At 39.6% G+C, this 11,220-nt stretch overlaps 1 protein-coding gene and 1 long non-coding RNA gene across 2 annotated transcripts; one reads left to right on the top strand and one right to left on the bottom strand.

Annotated features, from left to right (window-relative positions):
- The first annotated feature begins 11 nt into the window (after positions 1–11).
- Positions 12–3,655, top strand: LOC117596162 (coagulation factor X-like). Its single transcript, XM_034300224.2, has 8 exons — positions 12–841; positions 1,167–1,330; positions 1,609–1,633; positions 1,718–1,831; positions 2,029–2,160; positions 2,368–2,468; positions 2,747–2,864; positions 2,979–3,655. The coding sequence occupies exons 1-8, from the start codon at positions 766–768 to the stop codon at positions 3,500–3,502; spliced, it is 1,254 nt and encodes a 417-aa protein (XP_034156115.1). The 5' UTR covers positions 12–765; the 3' UTR covers positions 3,503–3,655.
- A 134-nt stretch (positions 3,656–3,789) lies between these two features.
- LOC128317532 (uncharacterized) lies at positions 3,790–10,404 on the bottom strand. The gene is made up of 3 exons (XR_008301019.1): positions 10,256–10,404; positions 6,057–6,179; positions 3,790–4,047 (listed from the first exon to the last, which is right to left on the bottom strand). It is a non-coding gene; the product is annotated as an uncharacterized LOC128317532 (long non-coding RNA).
- Positions 10,405–11,220: the final 816 nt, after the last annotated feature.

Below are 11,220 nucleotides of genomic sequence, written 5' to 3'. Positions count from 1 at the left end.
GATAAATTATGTATAAGAGAGATGTAAAATGAAAACAACAACAACTGGAAATAAACCACATTTGAATAAAGGTTCCATATAATGGTCAAATCATGATGGTGCCTTTGTCATTTTTCACCTTTGAGTTTTACAAGAATCATACACTTTTCACTTTTCAGGTTGACGTTAGTACATTTCATAATTAACAGCCCTTCCTGAGTTGAAGTGGGTGTTAGAGCTTGAAATTGCTAAACTGTGCAGTGAAACAGTACTTGAAAGAGAAAAACATCAGAGTTTAAGGTCCAAACCTAACCACTGGGCTACTTTGGGACATTTTGCTCAACTGTTTGCAGATTAGAGTCCTTTTACTGTTTGCAATGCTTTCCTGTTGGGCAAAGTTTCAACCCTGTTTGTATGTTTGCAGCACATTTCTTCACTTTTTCAGTTCACTAGGTTCAGTTTCATATTTCTATAAAGTTTTATGCCTAAAAGCATGTGTCTGAAGAATGAATCCTTATATTACTACAACTTGAGAACTTGTGAAATTCTGACTGATATCTGCAACTAAAACACCAATTCGACAATAACTGTGAACCAACTGCTGAAGAACCTTATCAGTTGTGTGTGTGTGTACACGAGTGCATGCTTGTATAGACCTCGTGTTCTTGTAACGGGAAAATATATTGGGAGACGAGAGCCACAGCGAATGTGGCCAACAGAGCAGAGATAAAGGCAAAAAGAGAAAACCTTTCAGTAATAAAGCATTTGAGCATTTATCCAATTGGGATGGATTTTCAGTTATGGAGTTTCTTCTGTTTCACACTGCACAGCTACTACCTGCTGACCATCGCTGACCAAACAGGTAAAGAAGCTTTTTATGAGAACAAAAGCATGTTTTCAAGATTAGTTTAAGAGAAACATAAATGGATGCACAATCAAAGCTATATTAAAATTACTACACATTAATATGGTGCATTGGTTTCACACAAGAAATATTACATTAATATGATGTATTTAGCTTTTAGCATCAACAGTTACCCCACTCTTAACAATACTTATTTTTTTAACGATTTTTGATGTTTGAAGTTTGTGGCATTTTCAAGATTTACTGTACTCTGTAGATTTACATTACTGGACCTCTTGTTGCTAAATACCACCTATTTTCTACTTTGTTTCGCCTTTGTAAGTTTTCCAGTCTGATCCACAAGCCAAGACCATCTTTATCCGGCCTAAACGTGCTAATACATTCTTTGTGGAGGAAATTCTAAAGGGCCATTTGGAAAGAGAGTGTTATGAGGAAAGATGCAACAAGGAGGAGGCCAGAGAGGTCTTTGAGGACAATGAGAAAACGGTAAGCTTTGACCTAGGAACTCCTCGTTCCGAGAATTTGACACAATTAGGTATAGAGGGAATGATGGTTCAGGTTAAGTACATTATTACACATTCTGCAACGGCATGAGTCATTTGATCCTCCAACCACTTGAATTACTATAATTAGAAATAGATTTTCTTAATGAATCTCATAAATGACATTTTCTGTGTATTGTAAGTATTGTATACATTTTTAGTAAATATTTAATATATTACATTTTGTCCACTAAAACACGACTGTGCACTTTGTCTTTGAAGGAAGAGTTCTGGAACATATACTATGGTGAGCATCACTCCTTTGTCCTGACTGTATGATTAAATAAACAGTGTTTTTTTCATAATGGTAACATTATTTGCTTTAACACAGATGGAGATCAGTGTAAACCCAATCCTTGTCAACATGGTGGCACCTGTAAAGACAAGATAGGAGGCTATAGCTGCAAGTGTACTGACATGTACACAGGACATAACTGTGAAAACGGTAAAGGTTGTTACTGTTGGAGTCTGTATAAGCATTTGGTTTAATGATTCTACATATGTTTAACAATCCCATAGTGCCTGTTTAATACTTCCACATCCTTCCAAGTTCATGGCAATGTACGACCTCCTGGTCCTACTTGGTACAGCATTCATGATTAATTTGGTGTTTAGCATAAGTGAATAAACGTCTTTATGCAGATGTTTCCGAATGCCCTTCTGGAGGCCCTCTGGTTTGTGAACACTACTGCAGACCCTTACCTGAATCATACCGATGCTTCTGCGCCAGAGGCTACAACCTTCACAGCGATGGCAGGAGCTGCATACCTTGGGGTTTGCAACACACATATTCTCTTCTAGGTGTCAGGGCATAGAACTGAGGCTGATCTTTTAGTAGGCCTGTTTTTCTTCAAACATGAATAGCTTAACATCATAGACTATGGGGCTTGTCAGGGACAGAGATGTAGACATTGTTTCTCAACATGGAGTCACTATAAAAACATCAAACACTGATTGACATAATATTCACTATTCTCTTAGCTCAGGATCCATGTGGGAATGTCAGGGTCTCATCTGACTCTACCAGTAGGAATATGACTCAAAACGACCCCATCTGCCCACAAGGAAAATGTCCATGGCAGGTGAGCGCACTGAGGTTTGTAAGGAATTTCAGTAATCCTTGATTGTTGAACTCTTAGTAGTAGTAAATCAGATGACTAAAACTGTGATATAATCTAGAAGATGTTTTGTCAGTGAACAAGTGATAACACTCCTTGAAGGACTGAAGAAATGTCTTAAAGATTATACCACATATTGAATCGCCTCAAGCACAGTAATGTAATTTCACTGGACCCAGGTAAAGAGAATGTAATACTGATAATGAACTATGTATAAATAGATGCAACTCACTGTTGGGTAGGTGACCTTTGTGGATGTCGGTGGTGATGTAATCTGTCATGGCGTGATCCTTGGAAGGAGGTCTATACTCACTACAGCTGCATGCATGACAACAGACAAAGATCTTTCCTTGATCATTGGTGAGCATTTGTCTTTGCTATGTAATGCCATTTATACAATCTGTAGCCATTGCAATGTGCTGTTTTTTCTCCAGAGGACTTCTTATAGTTTTCTGTATTTGTTTTCCATTGCAGGCCACTCAAATGAAAAAATAAATGCTTCTCAAGTGACCAATACTCCCCATGGTAGGTATTTGACTGGCAATCCTGATGACGACTTGGCATTCTTGGAGCTTAAGGAGCCAATTGCTTTGGGTCCGGGCACCATCCAGCTCTGCCTCCCAGAGAAGGATTTCAGTGAAAACGTCTTGATGAAAAGTGGTAAAGAGGGCATGGTAGTGGGTGGAGCCAACAAACTTTCATACCTCTCACTGGACGTCTGCCATTCCAAACTCAACCTGAGCTTCTCCTTGACCAATAAGATGTTTTGTATGGAGGGGAGAGAGCCTGAAGGTATTGTAAGGAGACAACACAAAAAGAAAGAGTGTGATCTTACATCTGGGTCTCCTGTGGCCACAGTGGAAGGAAATACAGCTTTCCTAACTGGACTGTTCCTCTCCCAAAATGACTGCAGTCAGGGACTTGTGTTCACCAAAATTTCGAGATATCTACCGTGGATCCGCAGACTTCTACTGAGAACCGAGGCAGTGCAAACATGACACATTCAGGCAGAAGCTTAGTCGCCAGGATGCAACTGTTTTAACAAGATTACATCAATTAACCTGCTTTCAGAATGAACCTGTTGTTTAATCATAAAAATTGTACAAAAACAGTTTATTTTACACAGAGAATAAAAATAATTAGTGAATGCAGTTCTTGTTTAATTTAAACATACTCATCACAGCTCTTCTCTTCCATCAAAAACAGGTTTTAGTTCTATCTATTTGATTTTTTTTTTTTCCAAAATGAACGTCTGCTGAAAATCATGTTAAATATGGTGATTTAAAACTCATTCAAAAATTCAATTTACTTTGTCGCTGGTGAAGAATTACACTGTGGGGAGATATTTTCCAGTCTGGAACTACTATATAACTAGTTCCAAAATTACATGAATCCAACAGGAGTCAGCTCAGACGAGGTTGGAGTTTGGCAGATCCTTTGTGGCAGCAGTAGTTTAAGATACAGAAGACAAGGGTGGGAAAGGGTTTCGCTTACTGACAACCAACTTCCGGTGCTGTAGTGAAATATAGCCTTTGATGTGACCCTGTGTGAGACAGAATTACACATGATAAAGTTAAACTTGTGCTTTTTTTTGTTTGTTTGTTTGTTTTTAAAGATAGTCATACTTAATTAACATGAATTTTGAGTGAAAATGTCTTAGTTGGAATCTGCCCCAACTACTTTATGATCATGTAGAATGGCAACAAACATAAGCAACTAGCATTCTATTTCACTCCTCCTAACCACCAGAAGCAGTGTATAAAACCGGGATAATGTACTCCAGCCATGTCATGAGGAAGAGGGCTGCCACAAATAGAGATACCCGGCACACTCACACTGCTTGATTTCTTGGAGAGGTATACCTCAGAAGGCCCACGAAAAAGAGATGTTCCTTGTCACCGTAGACGCTGGGTGTCCAGACTGTCAACAGGCCAAGGTGATGAAATTGGCCTAACCGCTTTGTCAAAAGTATCCCCCACATCTTAACCCCACAGCAAAAAGTCTGAGAAGCAGTTGTTCAGGACTGTTCAGGAGTTGAGTAACAGATGGCTGCAAGTCATGCACTAGGCACAGTAAGGAACATTCTGTGCGCTTGTCCTCAGTAAAGGCTCAACAGACTGATTCAAAGTTGAGTGATATGACCTTGGGCAGAAAACCTGGATTTAAACCATATAATCACTCCAGAGTCATCTGGCCACCAATGCAAGGCAAGCCTACCACCAAAGCAGGTAACTCCCCCACTCTTTTAGGGCTTTTTTCACAAACAAAGGTCCAAAGGTAGGTTTTGCAGGGCTGATTTGCATAAATTAGGCACAGCAGATTGCTCCAACCACACCTCATGATGTGTATATATTCAACAATATCCCACCACCATAAGTAGGATTTCAATCATCTTCCTTACAGAGTCATCATCATATGCAGATTGGAGGGACAGTTCCAATACTAGCAGAATAGCCAACGTATTTCCCAATGTTTTCACCAGGGAGACATCAGTGCATCTGTACTCAGCATTTTGGCAGCTTACATCTGGACAACGTCTGGGAAGACCATCACTGGCATAACCCAAACAGGCAATGGCAGGCACAGGACCAAAATTCATCATATTTGCCAGAGCATGGTGCACAAAGCCCAGGCAGCTAGCACCTGCCCAAATCTCCCATGCAAACCATCAATAAAGTCACTGCATCGTGTCAGAGCAAACTTTGCCATTGCCAAGTGGATCAGTTAAATTTATGTGGGAATGTGTTCTATCTAATCCTAGTTGAGAAATGCAGGCCCCTGAGGTACATGCTCGTTACTCCTGAATCTTTTATTTAAGCTGAGCCATGGCTGTTTCCAAGTCGTTTAATGATCTACAGGCATATGGGCCAGGTCCAGTGCTGAGCCAGGACCTAAATCTGCCAACCGAGCCCCACGGTCAGTACATGGAATGTCAGAGTCAATTCATTGAATGAATGAATGGCATGGCATCACCAGGGAAGAAACACGGTGCCTAGTGATGTCTATGGGTTCCAGACTGCAGGCAGTCATTCACTGCAAAGAATTTCCAATCACGCTTTAAAAATGACCATTGATTTAAGATTGTTAGTTTGTCCAATTACTTTTAGTCCCTTAAAAAGGGGAACCACATATACAAAGTGCTGTAATTCCTACATCACTCTCCAGATTTGAATTTAAATACCCTCAAATTAAAGCTGAAATGAAAGTCTGCACTTTGAGCTAATACTTTAACATGGTTAACAATGTAATTAACAAAAGAGTAGAAAAATTGAGGTTTGTGTGGAGGGAACATCCACTCCAAGCAAAGAATGATGAATTAGTAAGAATCCAGCCTCCGCAATTAACAGTGCACTTGCACAAGTGGGTCTTAAGGTTTTATACGCTGCCCCTGGCAGATAGAAGGGTTGAAATAGAACTATTAGCCTAAACAACTGCAGGCAACACTGAGCTCTATAATCTTGAAAAGTAATTGATTTGCAAAGTTCTCATAAAAGTTTTGCTTAAAATACTCTGGAACTCCAATCAATGCTGTGCCATGCATGACTATCTTACCATATATATGAGATTGGCCAGGATGCACTGAACTTCATCATGTCCACTTCCTCCACCTGCATCATCTTCAGTGCAACCAGGAATGCATCTAAAGGAAGTTGGTGAGTCTTTAGCAAATGATACCTAGAAAGAGGGAGAAAATCAGAATGACTTGCAGGCCAAACTATCCTCTATGAATTCTCATTCTCTTAGATTCATGGCCTACTCATGGGAAAGATTTACTTATAGCCTAAAGAAACAGGAGCTTTTATATTACCTGTTTCATGGTGAATCATGTTGGGGACTCCTGAGAATTCTGACTGACTAGAAACAAGCTCTTACAGAAAAACATCCATCTACTGATGGTTGAAATCCAAGTGAAACATTCCCCACAATATGTTAATACCAACTCATGTTGCATTCCCCAACATGATCAACAAGATGCAGAAGGAATGTGGATTTTATTTTTTTTTCCAGTCCTCAACCTCCAGTTTCACTCACAGAGCCATGATTCACTGTTTTTGCTTTCCATGCCATCATCTGGTTTACAATTTGGCAGTAATGTGAATGAATTGCTCAGGTTACATGCACACTACGAATATCACAATATCACACTTGGTGGGGCATGAAAAAGCAAACTAAATTTTCAAAAATAATAATGTTTGATCATCGTTAATAATAATCATATTCTGCTTATCTTAACCCAGATTGATCTATTGTAATTTAGCAAAAAATCCAGTTATCAAGTCGTTTGGGAGACATTGTGACGACCTTGTGATCAAGATCAGCTCAGAACTCTGTGTTTATCTTTTGTCCCTCACACACATACCCTGATTTTAACACACACTTCTGCCTAGACTCTCCAGGCAGAGCATGTACACTCATTCTCTGTTTTTGCTGGAATAAATTCTGCCTACTATTTTTATACAGTATGTTGTACTGAGTCATCAATTATCCACAGACACTTCACTCCTTGTGCATAAGAGGCATGTGCACCTACAATAAAGCTAACGAATAAACCTTTCAAGCATGAAAATGCAGATTTCAGATATTCATTCCTGTTGCCTAGCTACCTAGATGTGCAAGTTAACAAACAAGAGATGTGTTATTCTAATGGAGTTCAGTTTTTTAACCTTTATGATCATGCATATTGGGATATATTCATTACAGAGAACCAGGATACTGCCCTAAGTAACTTTTTGTACATGAGTTTTTGGAAAGAACATGTAGCAAAACTATCTATGTCGCTCATCAATTATAGTCGGACAGACCCTTGGGTCCTGAGTCATGATTGATCAGTGCTACGCATCTCTCACTTCTAATTTGCATAAAGTTGAATCAAACTTTTTCTGCCACGTTGCGAGTCAGGTTCTCACTACCACTATGTCATTCCATACTCCCTTGTACTTTTTGTTGACTCCCCACTAGCCTCATACCTTTCACTACATCAGGCACGGATTGCACGCATTTTCTTTCTTGCACTGGTTTTATATATAGCATGCAAATAGAGATCATAACTTGTAATTCCCAACCACGTAAAGCTAAAGATAATACCTCCCCAACTTGAAATTCCTACTGACAAACTTGGAGCAGTCTTCACAACTACAAGTTTCTCTGAGTTCAGTGAGTGACCTCAAGTCAACGTGGCCGCTCACAGCATCAGTCGTAAACAAAATATCTTTAAATGCTGTATATATACACTCCTGGGCAAAAAAATGGGGAAAAAATGGGCCAAAAAAAAGCTTTTAATAACAAATCATTGGTCAGAAAATTAGCAAGAATTAAACAAATGCACTCCTGAGAGCTCCTGTGCCACCATTTGCTCATTTACTCTGAGGAAAATATACATCACTCATCACAGTTAGCTGGATAGCTTGTTGCTAACAAAACATGAACATAGCGTCATCCATATTTTTTCCCACTTTGTACCTCAAATACATGGAGGTCATCATTTCAAGCTTCGACTTCCCACTTCTGAGGTAAGTTGAATGCAGCAATAAGATGAGAGAAGGGCGGGGCTTTGCAAGGGGTCAGTTAATATCAGAGAATTCAAAACACATACGCAACTGTGAATCATTCCAGATTCGATTGGCTCATCTGCTGTTTTCTTGGGAGGAAAATAGAAGACTGTTTTGGCATATTTTTAGCGATAACCTGTAGCAGCATCAGGGATATCAATCTGTCTATTTAGGAAGCATAAGTGATTGTGAATTAGGTTCACCTGCTTTGGTGCAAATGAAAGTGACAACAGGTGCACTGGAGAGGCAACAGCAAGACAACCCCCAAAAAGGGAATTTTTTTGCAGGTGGTGGCCACAGACAATTGCTCTCTCCTTATCCTTCCTGACTGAGTTGTCTCTAGGTTCTTGTTTTGTTAGGGTCCTTATCACTACTGGTAGCATGAGGCAGTACCTGCAACCAAATCAGGTTGCATAGGTAGTCCAGCTCCTCCAGGATGGCACATCCATACGTGCCATCGCAAGGAGGTTTGGTGTGTCTCCCAGCACAGTTTCAAGAGCATGGAGGAGATACCGGGAGACAGGCCATTACACAAGGAGAGCTGGACAGGGCCATAGAAGGGCAAGAACCCAGCAGCAGGACCGGTATCTGCTCCTTTGTGCGAGGAGGAACAGGAGCAGCACTCCCAGAGCCCTACAAAATCACCTCCAACAGGCTACTGGTGTGCATGTTTCTGACCAAACTGTCAAACAGACTCCATGAGGGTGGCATGAGGGCCCAATGTCCTCTAGTGGGACATCTGCTCACATCCCAGCACCGTGCAGCTCGATTGGCATTTGCCAGGGAACACCAGAATTGGCAGATCCGCCATTGGCGCCCCGTTGTATTCACGGATGAGAGCAGGTTCACACTGAGCATATGTGACAGACGTGAAGGAGTCTGGAGATGCCATGGGGAACGTTACGCTGCCTGCAACATCATCCAGCATGACCAGTTTGGCGGTGGGTCAGTGATGGTCTGGGGAGGAATATCCTTGGAAAGTCGCACAGACCTCCACATGCTAGCCAACGGTACCCTTACTGCTGTTAGTTACCGGGATGAAATCCTCAGAGCCATTGTCAGACCTTACGCTGGTGCAGTGAGCCCTGGGTTTCTCCTGGTGCATGACAATGCCAAGCCTCATGTGGCCAGAGTGTGTAGGCAGTTTATGGATGACAAAGGCTTTGATGCTATTGACTGGCCCTCACGTTCCCCAGACCTGAATCCTATTGAGAACCTAAGGGACGTTATGTATCTGAGCATCTGAAGCTGCCAAGTAGCACCCCAGACTGTCCAGAAGCTCACTGATGCCCTGATCCCGGTCTAGGAGGAGATCCCCCAGGACACCATCCACCATCTCATCAGGAGCATGCCCAGACATCATGTAGGGGCCATATACACTACTGACTTACATTATGAGTTGCCATAATGAAATTCATGCAAGTTGGATCAGCCTGTAATTTCAATTTTTTACTTTGATTTTCGGTGTGATTTGATCCAGCCCTCAATGTGCTGATGACTTTGGTTTCCATTGACATTGTGACATCATTTTGTTCTCAACAAATTACACAACGTATATAAGTAAAGATTTCGTTCATCGAGATCCAATGTGTGGTTTAAGTGTTCCCTTAATTTTTTTGAGCAGTGTGTTTGTGTATATATATATATATATATATATATATATATATATATATATATATATATATATATAATGTGTGTGTGTGTTATAGTTTCTATACTAACAACTTAGACTGGGAGGTTTATGAAGGATGTGCCACATAAACTGTTTTTAAGTGTCATTGTAGATATGATAAGGTTTTGTGTAAGATGTTTATTTAGCGTTTATGGAAGGAGTCTCCAGTGTCAGTGTTTTGTAACAGTCAGAGGTAAAGCTGTAAGTTTAAGTTAACAGTGAACGACCAGTGATGGAGGAAAAGTGGCAATTTGCAGACAGCACATGGACCACAGTGTGTAACTGTATACCTGCACAGTGAACTTTAAAGGCACGTGCACTTCATAAACTGGAAGCTCAGTGTAAATAAACAGCAGCACTGATGCTGCTAGTGTCAACAGCTAACTAGCAGGCTTAGCCTACACGCTAACCATGCTAACTACGCTAACGCTAATTCTGTGTGGCGTCATCACACAAACCCACTCTAATGACCAGGACTAGATGAAATATTATAATTAGTAATTAGATATTAGATATTTTATAATAAGCACCTGTACACTGTCACATCAGCCTCTGAGCTGCAAAGTGTGCACGAGCGTTCAAACGCACCGGATACCGTCACAGAAGCACTTCCTGTTGACACTAGCTGTAAATTCCACTAACGCAGATTCGCAACATTGTTGTACTGCACACATAAATAAATATTAATACCAATAAAACTTTTAATTTAATTTAGCTCGTCTATCGGCATTTATTATACATCAGGTTTAATTCACAGTCAATCACTAAAATCCTGTTTGGAATTGTATTACTTTTGATATTGCCGATTTTATTTTCTATTTATTTAGCCGCTGTGGAGAAATGAAGATAAATAGATAAATAGCTGCAACGGTTGATTATTTATATCTTCTACAGTTAACTGGTTAATCTAAACCTTTTTTTTTTTTTTTTGACTCAGTGACTACTACATTTAACAAATAATAAAACCGGATATTTATTTATTGTATTTTAAATAAAAGAATAAATAAAAGAGTTTTGACATTTTAAGAGTTAATGATTTTTCCTTGGAATCACAAAAGCAATGTTTAGAGCTAAAAGCAATTAAAGTAAACATGATGATAAACACTAAAATATTTAAAGCACTGAGGTAACAGAGTAATCTTCAGTATTTAAAAGAAACAAATGACCTGATAGTCTTTTTTGAGAACTGAATACACATGGATAAATTCTGTATATGAAATTGGACAGAGTGCAAAAGTTTGCATATCCTTAGGATCAAAAAAATATATATATATTCATTTACAGCAGCAAGACAGTGAGTTGGGTTTCACATATGACAGTTATTCGTTATTACTATTAAGAAAAAGGTCAAACATTATATGTAAATATATTGTTTTCATAAATTTCTGATATCAGTTGAAAGTTTTGCATTTTCCTTTCTGAATGTGGTATAAAATATATGTTTCTAGTTCTAAGGTTATTATTATTATTATTATTATTATTACTGTTGTAGTTG

The sequence above is a fragment of the Pangasianodon hypophthalmus genome, chromosome 26, assembly GCF_027358585.1.
Source record: "Pangasianodon hypophthalmus isolate fPanHyp1 chromosome 26, fPanHyp1.pri, whole genome shotgun sequence".
In the NCBI taxonomy this organism is placed as follows: Eukaryota; Metazoa; Chordata; class Actinopteri; order Siluriformes; family Pangasiidae; genus Pangasianodon; species Pangasianodon hypophthalmus.
This window is presented reverse-complemented; position numbering and strand designations above follow the sequence as displayed.

What these genes read in the sequence shown, in the direction of transcription:
- LOC117596162 (XM_034300224.2), top strand. Translation starts at nt 766, where the DNA reads ATGGATTTTCAGTTATGGAGTTTCTTCTGTTTCACACTGCACAGCTAC. An exon ending in GTTCTGGAACATATACTATG is followed by an intron (nt 1,634 to 1,717) that starts GTGAGCATCACT and finishes GCTTTAACACAG; the next exon opens with ATGGAGATCAGTGTAAACCC. An exon ending in AAGGAAAATGTCCATGGCAG is followed by an intron (nt 2,469 to 2,746) that starts GTGAGCGCACTG and finishes ACTGTTGGGTAG; the next exon opens with GTGACCTTTGTGGATGTCGG.